This window comes from Macaca fascicularis, chromosome 14 (genome assembly GCF_037993035.2).
Source record: "Macaca fascicularis isolate 582-1 chromosome 14, T2T-MFA8v1.1".
NCBI lineage: Eukaryota > Metazoa > Chordata > Mammalia > Primates > Cercopithecidae > Macaca > Macaca fascicularis.
Window position 1 is genome coordinate 69,713,982 of NC_088388.1, and position 15,474 is coordinate 69,729,455.

General features: G+C 40.3%; 2 protein-coding genes across 2 annotated transcripts; both read left to right on the forward strand.

Annotated features, from left to right (window-relative positions):
* The first annotated feature begins 1,230 nt into the window (after positions 1-1,230).
* Positions 1,231-2,188, forward strand: LOC135967063 (olfactory receptor OR51C1-like). Its single transcript, XM_074012611.1, is given in 2 exon segments — positions 1,231-1,545; positions 1,547-2,188. Coding segments are annotated over 2 exon segments (945 nt in total). The 5' UTR covers positions 1,231-1,242.
* A 7,982-nt stretch (positions 2,189-10,170) lies between these two features.
* Positions 10,171-14,413, forward strand: LOC102124067 (olfactory receptor 51E2). Its single transcript, XM_005578931.4, has one exon. It carries the CDS (start codon positions 10,221-10,223, stop codon positions 11,181-11,183), a length of 963 nt encoding a protein of 320 aa, XP_005578988.1. The 5' UTR covers positions 10,171-10,220; the 3' UTR covers positions 11,184-14,413.
* Positions 14,414-15,474: the final 1,061 nt, after the last annotated feature.

The following is a 15,474-nucleotide window of genomic DNA, read 5'->3' on the forward strand; positions in this document are numbered from 1 at the left end:
CATTATTTGGCCAAATCATGTAACCTAAAATTTCTTATTGTTCCTCTAGTTTTCTGTTAATTTTAGTTAAATCCCTACCCTTTTTTTCACTAAGACTTCTTTCAGTGATCCTTGAGGTGGCACTTCATCAGGGTGAATGTGTGAGTCTGGATACGTTGAGGCTCCTCTCCATCCTCTCTTTTATCAACACTTACTGTCAGCCACCCAGCACCCTTTCTTTTCCCCTGAAGAATAGTTACCCTGCAACTAGCTATCTCTCATTGATTGAGCCCTCTGCAGCCAAAGCCCTAATCTCTGATTTTCCCTTGACCCCCATCTTCAACTCACCCATACCCATCTACCTTTCTGCAATTCCGTACTCAATGAAAAAAGAAATGTGATGTTTGCAATAAAGTTATACTTTTCCCTCCCGAAACAAAACAGTAACATTCCATTAGTTATCTCCTAAGAAGTATGTCTTAACAAAATAGAGAGATTCCGTTCTGGAGAAGTAGTCTTCAAGCGGACTGAAGAGAGAACTGTGTTGGAAGGTGGCAGCACACTCTATCAGGTGGGGGCCGCCTCCTGTCTTCCTAAGCCTGGTGGGAGGTCTATATTCTAATTCACCATCTCTTCCAAATGTGACGCCAGGTATCACATTGTAAGGGCTTATTTAATAGTTAGATGCTGAAGCCATTTATTTGTCACTTCCTATGTGTGACTTTGTATTATAATGATCCCTTTCTTCATATTTTCTGGCTTGCCAAATTGTCTGTAAGCTTCTCTGCTTTCCACACTTACGATCAATGTAATATTGCTGTTCCACAGCCCCAGTGAATTTTTCTCTGGCGACAACCATAGAGGAAAAATAACGCACTACCTCTTTAGCACAATTTCAACATGCCAGAAAGAATGAAATATGATTGGCAAATTTGGGGTAAAGTGCTTATTATTAGTTCGGTTATCTATGGCTAGAATGATCAGAGGACTGGTCACATGATATAAACACAGCTGCCAGCAAAGTGCCCTAGAGAAGAAAGATTGTACACTGAGGCAAATTCAAAGACAAAGCAAAGTATCCACTACAGCAGTTGAAATCTGACATTTTTTAATCAATTTAAATGAGTCATTCATAGTTTCATATTATATAAATACTCATGTCAGTTTTCTGTACAATAAAATTATTTTAATTCGATCAATACACAAACGAACGTAGCTTTTTTTGTTTTAAGCTCTCACCTTCTTCTGTACTTTTAATTCAGCATGTCAGCTTTGCAGACTATCACCTCCACTTCCATCATTTTCCTGCTCACTGGTGTTCCTGGGCTGGAAGCCTTCCACACCTGGATCTCCATTCCCTTCTGCTTCCTCTATGTAACTGCTCTTTTGGGAAACAGCCTGATCCTCTTCGCTATCATCACTCAGCCCAGCCTCCATGAACCCATGTACTATTTCCTCTCCATGCTGTCTACCACTGGCCTTGGCCTATCCATATCCACTCTGGTCACCATGCTGGGTATATTCTGGTTCAATGTGAGGGAAATCAGCTTTAATGCCTGCCTGTCCCAGGCAGGCATTTATTAAATTCTTCACTGTGATGGAATCCTCGGTGCTGTTGTACATGGCTTTTGATCGTTTTATGGCCATCTCTAATCCCCTTAGGTATGCCATAATTTTAACTGACTCCAGAATAGCTCAAATTGGAGTGGCAAGTGTCATCAGGGGGATCCTAATGCTGACACCAATGGTAGCACTTCTTATAAGACTTTCCTACTGCTACAGCCACGTACTCCACCACTCCTACTGCTGCCACCCTGACGTGATGAAGCTCTCATGCACAGACACCAGAATCAACAGTGCAGTTAGGTTGACTGCCATGTTCCCTACTGTTGGTGTAGACTCAGTTCTCCTCCTCCTTTCTTATGTATTGATCATTAGGACTGTCCTTAGCGTTGCTTCCCCAGAAGAGAGGAAGAAAATCTTCAGCATATGTGTCTCCCACATTGTGGCTGTTGCTATAGATTACATTCCATTGATCAGCCTGTCCTTTGTTCACAGATTTGGGAAACAAGCCCCAGCCTATGTACATACTATGATTGCTAACACCTACCTGCTGATTCCCCCTGTAACGAACCCCATCATCTACAGTGTGAAAACCAAACAGATATGTAGAGCTGTGATAAAAATTCTCCATTCCAAAGAAACATAAAATTGTAGAATTCCAGCACTAGATGGACCCCTCAAGATGGTATACTTCAGGTCATGTTACCAATTAAAAACAAAAACAACCAAAGAACTGGTGCCCATTGAAGCTAAGCATATAATCATTTAAAGTTAAAGCTGGAATACATCTAGAACATCAGCTAGTTTGACTACTTTATTTCCCAGATGAGGAGGTGAAGACATGGAACGGAAGAGATGAACAGCCTAAAATTAGCCTTACATCTAAAAATTCTCCTTCTCACACCACTGTTGGGTCCAAACTGTTGTTGCCTTCTGTCCCTGCCGACAGCCTTTCTATTATTATCTCATCTACTTCATAGCAGTTAGAATGACACATTATAGAAAAGTCACTCCTGTGTGAGAAATAAGTAGTATTTTCCAACTGTTCTAGTAATTTCGATTGCCATTTATTATTTGCTCTGACAAGTCATGGTTCTAAGTGTTTTTTATGTGTATTAACACATTTTATATCTAAAACAATGTTATAAGATAATCACTTTTATTATCAATAAGAAAATTGAGGCATGAAATGTTAAGTAGCTTGCTTAAACAGCTAGTAACTGGTGTTGCTGATGGCAGAGCACATCCATGCAGACTGACTCCAGAGCCCCCCACACTCTTAACTTTAATGCTATATTGCTACCTATAATATAATATATGTATATAATTTATATATAATTTATATTTCTAAAAATTATATGAATATATATAAACATATTTATAAATTATATGCTTATATATAAATTATATTTATATTTATAAATCTAAATATAGAGAGAAGTTCAGGTAATTTTTACTAGGAAACATAAAGAAGTAAAACAATTAATTTTTTAAAACCACCACTCTAATCTCTAGAAATTTTCAGTCAAATTAGGGAGAAAAAGCCCAAATCAAATCTTCAAACCTTACAAATATATTTCTACTTGATGATCTTTCCTGACTCAAGCATATTTCAGTATTTCTCTGAGCCCTCCATCAACAATCTGCCCCAACAGAAATGGAAAGTGACTACAAATGAATTATGGTCGTTTACTTATGCATTTTTAAATTTGTGTCATAATAGTCATGTAATGGCTTAATCCAGAAAGAGAATTAGTTCCACCCTGGGTATGTCCATTAATTCTCAAAATTTTTAAAGCATGTATTTCAATGCCACACTAATATCACTAATTTAAGATGGGCTTTATAGATCCAGAAATGAAGTAGAAGTAATCATTCATATCTACAGGCTTCCCCCCTCACTTTATGCAGATCTCTGCCAACTGCACCTTATTACAGGGCCTTTGATGTTATAATAATAATAATAGTAATACCTTTTCCTCAATTTCTTCCTATATTCACTCTCATCCTTACCTGCCTTATTTTTAATTTTTAGCATTTTTATTCCCTAACGTATTACATATAGGCTGTTTCTTTTCTGGTTTCCTCATCATTCCCTATAGGGAATTTATTAAATGACTATAGTACTTATAGTACTGTAAGAATTATGTCAAATCCTCAGCCTGTTTGATAACAACATTTCAGTTTCAATTATTGTTAGTCTTCATCTTTATATGTTGGCATGTCCTGAGACTTTGTTCTCAGACCTTTATGCTTTGTCATAATCCCTTCCTTGGTCATCCCATTCAGTATTATGTCTTTAAGTACCATCTCTATGCTGACAAAATCCAAATTAATATTTGTAGTTCAGACTCATCCCACTGCCTATGTATCAGTATCATTACTTGAATGTCTCATAATCATCTTAGAATCAACATCTAATATACACTAATATTCCCATCAAGGAAAAAGCATGCTCACCCACAGTCTTCCCTAACTCAGTAACTCTACCTTCCAGTTTGTTGAGACAAAGCACTTGTAGTTATCCCTGATGCCTTTCTATCACTCCTATGCTACATCTGCATGTTCTGGCGACCCTTTCTTCTAGATATCTCAGATATTGATGTCTAAAATCAAGTCACTTTATACCACTTCTACTGCTACCACTGTGATACAAGCCATCATCTTGGACCTAAATTATTATAACAGCCTTCTGGTGGGTCTTCCTTCATCCACATTTGCTTTACAGTCTATTTTCTCCCATAGTGAAGTTAGACTGATTAAACTAATCAGTTTAATACACAAGGTAGATCAAGTTCAATATACCCCAATGACATCCTGTCTTACCTAGGAAAAATTCACAGTCACTGTAAAAGCATATAAAGATCTATATGATCTATATTCCCTCCATCAGCCCAATATTATCGTCTACTGCTCTGCCAGTGATTCACTCTATGTCGCCCACACTAGCTTCCAAATATTTTCTTAAACTCATCAAGCATGCTTCAACATCAGTTTACACATGCTATTCTCACTACCTAGAATGTTCGTCCTCCAGAGACCCACATGACTTACACTTCACTTTATATAGATCTCTGCTCAAGTGCACCCTATTACAGGGCCCTTGATGTTATAATAACAACAACAACACCTCCCCCTCAATTCCTGCCTGTATTCACTCTCATCTTTATCTGCCTTACTTTTAATTTTTAGCATTTTTATACCCCAGTATATTACATAAATGTTATTTATTTTCTGGTTTCATTACCACAACATAATGTTTTTGAGAATAAAGAATTGGTCCATTTATGCTATCTCCCAGCCCTAAAATAGGGCCTGCCACATAGTAAAAATAGTAGAATGTCTAATGATCTGGCTCTGTTTACCTCTTAAGCTTCATTGCTTCCCCTCTGTACAATGCCCCAGAGACAACAAACAACCTGCATGTCCTAAGTCCCAGTAAAGAATGTCCTGTCCCTTTTAAGCCTACCTCCACCTAGAGCATTCTCACTCTGTTCCTTCTCCTGACTTAGAATAGAAGGGGCTCTCCTTCAGGGACTTTTCCTGACCTCTCTAGTCTGTCTGGTGCCCTTTCCAGGTGCTCCTGCAGCACCTTGTTCTTCTCTCTCAAGATAACTCCTTCCAAACTCTCTTGTCACCATTCTCCCCACAACAAACTCTGAGCTCACTTCTTGGGGTCAGGGACTGGGTCTATTCACTGTTGTTTCCACATTTCTATCTATAGTGTCTGCTCCATTGTAACTTTTACTCTTCATTGAATTAATGAATTAATAGTGTCTTTGATGCGTAAGGATTCTGATGGCATACAAGAAGATAACAAAGTTCTCCTATACCAGAAAGTTCTTCATATCTACAAATATATTTTTGTGAAATTTCACATTTTAGAGAATACTGTGCCAAGTACTGCTATTTGGTATAAAAAGTTCGCTCTTTTTCATATGATCTAGTATACCCTGATCCTAATCTTGTGAAGCCTTATTCCCACTTTCCAACATAAAACTTGCTTTGTCTAGTGAATGAATGTAGGTAATAGTAAAACTTAGGAGGCCACTTTAAAGAGGTGATTTATATTTTGAATAAACTGCCAGTTTATTTCTACATATTTCTTTCCCCTTCTATTCCCTAATATGTACCCCCACAGATCATCTTTACATATCTGTAACTCACAATGAAGCAAAAACAAAAATCCAGAGAAGCTACAGGCAGATCTGAAGTGGAAAGATGGAAAAGCTCAGATGATACAGGCCTACAGACTAGGGTTATGTTTATTTGTTTCCATACACTACTATTACAGAAGATAGCAAATAGAGCTGAAGGAAAAGGATGGAGATACTCAGAGTCCTAAAAATAGAAAGGAGAAAAAGGAACATCAATCTCAAGGACAACTGAGATGTTCGCACAACTTCTGCAGATTCTCTTCCCCCACCTCACCTCACAAATGCTAACCTGTGGATAGTCCTCCTGTCCAACAATCCTGGCAGCTTATAAGCTTCCATCTATAGGAAATTGATAATGTAGATACCAAGACTGGGTGGGTTGCAGAACAAATGTCATGCTCTGACCAAGATGCATAAGCTCACAATGAGTTGGGGACTTTCTAAAAGCCAGAGCACTAGTAGTCACATGGCCACTGTTGTAGCTACTTGAACATGGTAGTGGTAGTGAAGATGAAAATAAGAGGAAACATGCAAAAGATTTTTAGAAGGAAAAATAGACAAGATCGGTTGAATAACTGAATGTGAAGGATGAGGAAATGCTATGTATCTTAAGTCTTGTCTCACATAACTAAATTCATAAGCACATCCACTTCATCCTCCTAAAATTCACCCTCCCAACAGCTTCTGGAATAGCAATCTGAAACACATGTCTATTTGTGATGTCCCTGCTTAAAACCATTTATTCACCTCCCAATTCCTACAGGATGAAGTCCTTGAGTTCACAGCCTATCATCAGTTCACATCCATTGACCTCTTCAATTTCTCTTTCCTTTTTGGTTGATTCTATGCTTCAGCCAAGCTACAATTGTTCATAATTCCTCTATAGAAAATTCTGTTTCTTTCATGATTTTCTGTCTGCTGAAATACGCTCTTTTTGGACCCACTCAATGACTAAATAAATACCCCTCTCAAGTTCCCATAAAAATCTGTGGCATTCACTGCTCTTTCATATTATTTCAGGTTTCTTTGGGTAGGTGTCTGTGAATACTTTGACGGCAAGGACTTTGTCTTATTCACCTCTGTCACCCTAAACTCAGCACAGTACCTGCACAAAACCAGCATTGAGAATGTGCTTATTACACAATGAATGAATTAATTAACTCCATTGCCAGATATAGGTGACCAATAAATACTTAATGGCTGATTGATAAGAAAGTAATTCTGTTTCTGTGTTCAAAGATTACGGTGATGATGACAAGGTAAGACTCATGTGTGAGGCATACTTAGAAAGGATGGCAGATAGAACAGGTTAGTGTTAAATATTAATAAAGTATGAAGGTAACTCTGCTGGGTATGACGTAGGGGACACGTCACTGGAAGAGAGCCATCAAGCATCCTGAGGTACTGAGGATACCTCAATATCCTGGAGAAGGTGGTTGGGGTGGTTTTTTTTTTATCTATTTTGCTTATAACTTTGTAATCCTTTGACAAACATTTGTTTAATGTGAATAAACAAAGAGTCAGAATACCTGGTTCTCCAACCAATATTATCACTAATTAACTATACGACCTAGGACAAAAAGCTGTCATCTCATCTAGGCTTTATCTATAATCCAGGAGCAATGAAGAGTGGCTTTGATACATTAAGGGCTGTTTTGTCAACCAGAAGAAAGGCTAGGGAAAGATATGGAGAATTGCATGTCCCTATTTTGAATTATGGAACTAAACTTTTGTAGTTTTAGAGAGGATGCAAACTCCTAAAGCCTAAGGACCATGCCTAGTCACACATGTTGTCTGTTGTGTCTAGCAGAGTGGCACATGAAGAAACACACTCATCCTGTGGCTGACTCTGTGTGCTTAGGTTAGCTTGGAGGAGTGGGAGCAGATTGTCGAAAGCCCTGTATATGTGAGTGTGGGAGTGATTGCAGAGGCAGTGGGTGCTTTGAGGTTGTTCTCCCTGGACAGGAATAGTGGGAAGCCTGTGGGAATGGCACACAAGTGGACATGGAGATATTTTTCCTCTGTCTGCCAAGTCCCTGGGGCCTCAGTTCATACTCCACAGCCTGTTCCCATGGGCTTTCTGAGGGGCATTATAAAAAAGGCCTGAACCAGAAAGCAAAACCAGTTCCAGTTGCTCTTTCTAAGTAGGACTGTACCATTCTCAGGTAAGTGCACCCTCACCTGGGGTCAGGCAGCCTTAGCTCCTGCCATCCTAAGGGACCTTGAAGACCCCACATACTGGTTCAAGTCAGGGCAGGGAGAAGTCCTTGCATCCCATCCACAACTTTATGGACTGGGAAGAGATATCCCAGAGTCTTAGCAACAATCAGGAAAGGCAAGTGAGAATGAATGCAACAGCCACATTCGACCCAAAGAGAAGCTGAAATTGGGTTTAGCAGGGAGTTTACTTTAGGCAGGATGCCAGGCAACATGGGAGGGTGACGTGAGGTCTTTCAGGATAGGTATTTTGGGAGATGAGATGATGGCCCAAAGTCTTATACTCTAGTGAGCATGTGCAGGTACCAGCAAGGCAGAAAATATGCTCTGCAGAGAGAGGGTTTAAGAAAGTAACCAGCTCTGGGGCCAATAAAGAATCTTGTTATCTATCAGCACTGCATGTGGTAGCATAGCAAAAGGCATTAAGAAAGAAAATATACATCACTGTGCTCCTCTTGGTCTCCCTCCATGCCTGCTCTTTTCTTCACCCTGGGTCCCATTTCGCTGGAACACAGTGGTCTAGTGATCTGGCCTCTCTTCAGGGAAGGTTCCTTAGTTCTGTCCCACACATTACAGCATGATTTGTTTAAATTTCTGTATCCCCTTCCCCAAGCTATGATGGATACAGAAATGGATGGATGGATGCAAGATGCAAACTACCTTGTATCTCACTAAAGGATGCAATCATCTGCCTTTGAAAAGGGCTTTTCATGTTCTGATAGCAACTGGGAGCCAAATATGGTATTTAATATTTGTCAAGGAGCTTAGCTATTTTGTCTGCACAAGTTCTGAAGGTGGAGAAGAGAAAATAGAGGCAGAAGTATGGGTTTGTAACCTTTGAACCCTGAATCTGTCCTTCCTTGCTTATCCAAAATGGGGAGAATCCAGTTCTAATCTCTTTGTATTAATGTTATCATATTGTAATTTAAGATCACTGGTATCTAACCCCTCTACATTAAGAGCAAATTGAAGGGCATCTCCCAGCTGCAGGAAGAACTCAGATGATGAGTGAAAAATTCTGGGGTTAGGGGAGTGCAATATAAGCAGGCTAACCTGTTTCAATGAAACAGATAATCAATGAAGACACCTGCATCATTTGTTTCCAAAAGTTAGGCCTTGCAGCCAAGGCTTTGGCGTTCTAGAGAAAATTAGCTCTAAAGACCAAGGCACCTAGGCAACCTAGCAGAGAAGAAGTTTCGTGAAGTCAGAACCCAGGTGTTTGGGTGAGGGTAGGGAGTTGGGGCAAAGAAACACTGGGCTTCTAAAAAAGAAATGTCTCCCCTGAGATGAATGACTTGTTGGCACAAGTTTCAGGAAAGACAAAGCTCTAAAAATATCATTGTAAAATTAATAATACTTCTCCAAAGTAAGGACTCAACTCAAACTATCCTTGGATGCAATTAAAGTGGCCTTGGAAGAAGCTTTCAGATGTGGAGGTACTCACCAGTGTCCTGACAGCACCTTCATCTCTGAAGAAGTCATCAGAGGGAGCCACTACCTTTGATTTTATGACCACAGATGAGTTTCCTTTAATCTGAAAGAGATTGGCTTTTGGCATTTTTTTTTCTTAGGTTTTGTTTATTTATGTTCTTTTAAGCTTTAAAAAAATGTCATTGCTGTGCTTCTTATTCCTCTGGCTGACTTCAGAATTGAGGACCGGGAATCCTGAAAATTTGCAAAGTTATCTCCTATCCTCACTGCCTTGGAACACCCATTATTCCACTCTCTGTCTAATTTCTACTCATGTTTCAAGTCTAAACAGGAAGATTCTTCTGTGATCATGCCTCTCTCTTTCGCATGAATTAAATGCATACATTATGCTAGTAATGCTTCTGGAATGAAGGAATAATCGAAAGAAAGAAAGTGGGGGGAGGGAAGCAGGGAAAGTAAAATAAGAAAGGCAGCCTTATCTGGAAGGAGCTCCCAAAAGTGTATCTCTTAGCACATATCAGAAAAAAAGGGTCACCAAATATCCAGACAATGAAGGTATGGATCAGTAGGAAGAATCTGAGGGAATTTGGAAAGGCTACATTTTGGAAAAAGCATTGCTCTCCCAGGGTTCCCTTTTAAAAATTTAAATAAACCTTGAGAGTAGTGATGCATAAATGAATTTGAGCTGTCACAGTTCCCCCTTTGGAAGAGGGCCTCAGAGTTTATAAAAGACCCTAAGTGGGGGGTGGGAGGAGACAAAAGGGGTGGGATGTCAGTTTCAAGTTTCCAGGGCATTCTCTGATTGTGCTCTATGTCCCTGCAGACTGCCAGTGTGACCTCACCCTCTCCAGTCACCCCTCCTCAGTTCCAGCTATGAGTTCCTGCAACTTCACACATGCCACCTTTGTGCTTATTGGTATCCCAGGACTAGAGAAAGCCCATTTCTGGGTTGGCTTCCCCCTCCTTTCCATGTATGTAGTGGCAGTGTTTGGAAACTGCATCGTGGTCTTCATCGTAAGGACGGAACGCAACCTGCACTCTCCGATGTACCTCTTTCTCTGCATGCTGGCAGCCATTGACCTGGCCTTATCCACATCCACCATGCCTAAGATCCTTGCACTTTTCTGGTTTGATTCCCGAGAGATTAGCTTTGAGGCCTGCCTTACCCAGATGTTCTTTATTCATGCCCTCTCGGCCATTGAATCCACCATCCTGCTGGCCATGGCCTTTGACCGTTATGTGGCCATCTGCCACCCACTGCGCCATGCTGCTGTGCTCAACAATACAGTAACAGCCCAGATTGGCATCGTGGCTGTGGTCCGCGGGTCCCTCTTTTTTTTCCCACTGCCTCTGCTGATCAAGCGACTGGCCTTCTGCCACTCCAATGTACTCTCACACTCCTATTGTGTCCACCAGGATGTGATGAAGTTGGCCTATGCAGACACTTTGCCCAATGTGGTATATGGTCTTACTGCCATTCTGCTGGTCATGGGAGTGGATGTAATGTTCATCTCCTTGTCTTATTTTCTGATAATACGAACGGTGCTGCAACTGCCTTCCAAGTCAGAGCGGGCCAAGGCCTTTGGAACCTGTGTGTCACATATTGGTGTGGTACTTGCCTTCTATGTGCCACTTATTGGCCTCTCAGTGGTACACCGCTTTGGAAACAGCCTTCATCCCATTGTGCGTGTTGTCATGGGTGACATCTACCTGCTGCTGCCTCCTGTCATCAATCCCATCATCTATGGTGCCAAAACCAAACAGATCAGAACAAGGGTGCTGGCTATGTTCAAGATCAGCTGTGACAAGGACTTTCAGGCTGTGGGAGGCAAGTGACCCTTAACACTACACTTCTCCTTATCTTTATTGGCTTGATAAACATAATTATTTCCAACACTAGCTTATTTCCAGTTGCCCATAAGCACATCAGTGCTTTTCTCTGGCTGGAATAATAAACTAAAGTATGGTCCATCTACTTAAAGGACTATTATGTGGAATAATACATACTAATGAAGTATTATGTGAATTAAAGACTACAATAAAACCAAACATAAAGATACATGATTGAAGCCAAGTTGAAAAATAGCATATGTCTTGGAGGAAATGTGCTCAAATTGCTAATGATTTAGTGTTGTCCCTACTTTCTTTTTATTATTATTATTATCATTATTATTATTATGGAGGTATTGGTTAACTGTCATGTACAACATTTTTTTTTTTTTTAGATGGGGTCTTGCTCTGTCACCAGGCTGGAGTGAAGTGGCACGATCTCGGCTCACTGCAACCTCCGCATCCTGGGTTCAAGCAATTCTTCTGCCTCAGCCTCCTGAGTAGCTGGGACTACAGGCACGTGCCACCACACCTGGCTAATTTTTTGTATGTTTCAGTAGAGACGAGGTTTCACCATGTTGGCCAGGATGATCTCGATCTCCTGACCTCGTGATCCACCTGCCTCGGCCTCCCAAAGTGCTGGGATTACAGGTGTGAGCCACGGCGCCCGGCCCATGTACAACTTTTTAAATAGGGAATATGATAGCTGGGCATGGTGGTATGCACCTGTAGCCCCCACTACCCGGAAGGCTGAGGTGGGAGAATCGCTCGAGTCCAGGAGTTTGAGGTTCAGTGACCCATGATCGCACCACTACACTCCAGCCTGGGCAACACAGCAAGACCCTGTCTCAAAGCATACAATGGAATAACATGTCAAATGAAATAGGGAAAACGAAGCTGATCATTTATGTAAGCCAGGGCTTGTCACAGTCTCTATTGTTATTATGCATTACCTGGGAATTTATATAAGCCGTTAATAATAATGCCAACCAACATATCACGTGTGCTCACAATGTTCTGGCACTATTGTAAGTGCTTTACAGGTTTCATGTGTTCTTCATAACTTGGTGGAGTAGGTACCATTTGTGTCTCTTTATTATAAGTGAGAGAAATGAAGTTTATATTATCAAGGGGACTAAAGTCACACAGCTTGTGGGCACTGCACCAAGATTTAAAATTAAATTCGACAGTTGAATACAGTTACTTAACTACCACGTTATATTGCTTCCTGGGTAACATCTGCCATTTATTTCCTCAGCTGTACAAATCCTCTGTTTTCTTTCTGTTACACGCTAACATCAATGGCTTTGAACGTGTGATGAGAGATAATCCTGCCCTAGTTGTGGGCAACACATGCAGAATACTCTTCCTGTTTTACAGCCACCTTTCATGGTCTTATTGCTTGCTTCTTTCCAGATTCAGGGAGAATGTTGTTGTCTATTTGTCTCTTACATCTCCTTGATCATGTCTTCATTTTTTAATGTGCTCTGTACCTGTCAAAAATTTTGAATGTACACCACATGCTATTGTCTGAACTTAAGTATAAGATAAAATAAAATTTTATTTTAAATTTTGCTGAGTGTTATGCCTATCGATTTTACATTTATAGAATCCTATAAATCAGAGTTGGAGATGTGAGATATTCCCTAGTCTTCTTTCTCACCAGTGCAGGAATCCTGACTGGAATGGTTCACACAATAGTAAGGATGCTGAATGCATCTTATTTCAATGTAGGGTATTCCCACTGTACTGTTGAGCAGATCCAGTGAGCAGCTGAGATCTGAATACAATCATTGGGCCTATATGTTCCCTCCGTAGCTTCACTAAACAAGTCTTGGGTGCAGGACTTGGGTAGATAAACCATAAGGGAGACTCTATACTGTAGCTCTCTCTTAGGAGGAGGGAATCACAGATACTTGATGTGTAGTGATGACGGGCTCTGCCAGCATATAGATCTGTGAGCATTCAACTGTGCTTCATTGTTCAGAGGCAGTAAAGTGGCTTCCAAAGTCAGGCAGTTAATCAATGCACATAGGCCAAGGCTAAAGGGAGGAAACACAATAGAAGAAATGGATGATTTCTCTAAAGAAATGAAAGTGTACCCATGCTCTCTGTAAAGTGCAGATTCAGGTGTTGGGCCCCACCGTCAAATAATGAGGTCATGTGCCTCATTTTACGAGGTTAAACTCTACTATGTCTCTCCCCACAATCTCAGTCCTCTTCTACCTTCCTGTCCACTCCTTTACCTCAATTCAGATCCTCCAGCCTACTTCCATATGCCTAAGAACATAGCCATATTAACAATTTAATGAGTAGTAGATTTCTTTCTCTCTCTTCTGTGAACAGCTAATCCCTTACTGTCTCCCACTATGATCCAAGTTTTTTATATACTCTTATCACCTCCTCTCCCTTTCCCTCTGTCCTAAGATTTTTAACTTTTAAAAGTAGCCCAGGCCGGGAATGGTGGTTCATGTCTGTATTCCTAGCACTGTGGGAGGCTGAGGGAGGCGCATCACCTGAGGCCAGTAGTTTGAGACCAGTGTGGCCAATATGGTAAAATTCCATCTCCACTAAAAATACAAAAAATAGCCAGGTGTGGTGGTGGGTGCCTGTAATCCCAGATACTCTGGAGGCTGAGGCAGGAGGATCACTTGAACCAGGGAGGTGGAGGTTGCAGTGAGCCGAGATCTCCACCACTGCACTCCAGCCTGGACAACAGAGCGAGACTCCTTCTCAAAAAAAACAAAACAAAACAAAACAAAACAAAATAGGCCAAAGACTTCTGTGCCAATGTTCATAGTAGCATTATCCACAATCACCGAAAGGTGGAAACAACCCAAATGTCCATCAACAGATGAATGGATAAACAGAATGTGGTTTATATATACAGTGGAATATTATTCAGTCTTAAAAATCTGGCACCCACTACAACATGGATGAAACTTGAAAACATTATGCTAAATAAAATAAGCCAGCTGACAAAAGGACAAATCATATATGATTCCACTTACATACAGTATCTAGAATAGGCAAATTCATAAAGAAAGAAAGTAGAATACAGGTTACCAGGGGCTGGGGAAGGGGAGGATGGAGAGTTATTGTTTATGGGTGCAGAGGTTCCGTTTGGGATAATAAAAAAGTTCTGGAAATGGATAGTGGTTATGGGGGTTGTACAACAATATGAATTTGCTTTAATGTTACTGAATTGTACATTTTATGTTTAAAATGTTAAATTTTATTTTACATATGTTTACCACAATAAAAGTTGCCAAAAATAATGCAAAACTCTCATGATCAATTTTATCTTAAGAATATGTTTAAATGATTATATTTTAGATGTCAGGTTTAAAATATATTATTAAGGTATTTTAAAGAGTAGCTTGAAGAGGATGATATTTAGTTCAAAGTAATAAAGCTTTAATAGTAGGGCTACCAAGGTTGTAACAGGGCCATTATTTATAGCGGCAATTTTTATAGTCTTCAAATCCCATCCTGAAGGATACCAGCTGTATGTACATCTGGTCACCTAGCCTAAGGCTGAGCAAACAGAAGGCGGGAGACTTCCTGGCACTGTGCACGCTTGGATAAGTCAACTTTCTCTTCTCCATTTTTCTACCTGTAACCTTGTTGTAGGTTTCATTTCTCAGACAGCAGTACAGAAATAGAAAAAAACTTTCAATTATACTTTCAATTATCCTTCTATGACTGTCAAATAATAACTTAGCAATATCTTACTGACTGGAATAATAAAGTTGTGATCATGTGGCTGAGAAAAAATCATATGACCTTGTGATGGTTAATATCATGTGCCCACTGGCTGGACTACAGTACCCAGATACTTAGTCACTCATGTTTTCTGGATTTCCCTGTAAGGGTGTTTTTTTTCAGATGAGATTAATGTTTTAATCAGAGGACTTCGAGTAAAGGAGATTACCTTCCACAATGGGAGTGGGCCTTATCCAATTAGTTGAAGGCCTCAGTAGATCAGATTGACCTGCCCTGGGCAACAAGAATTATCCCAACAGAGGTGGCCTGAGGACTTAATTGCCATGTTGTCTCCAGATTGGCTCTGCAGTCTACTGACCTACCCTACAGATATTGGATTCACTAGTCTCCATTGTGTGAGCTGATTCCTCAACAGAAATATCTCTATTTCTCTATCTCTATATATTATCTATCTATCTATATGTCTATCTATCTATATATCTCCTTTGATTCTGCTTCTCTGGAGAACTCTGACAAATACAAACCTAAAAGTTAAAAAAGTGGGGAAAATTGTCCCTGTGAGCAGCTAACC

Coding starts and splice junctions, on each gene's coding strand:
- LOC102124067 (XM_005578931.4), top strand. CDS start 10,221: ATGAGTTCCTGCAACTTCACACATGCCACCTTTGTGCTTATTGGTATC.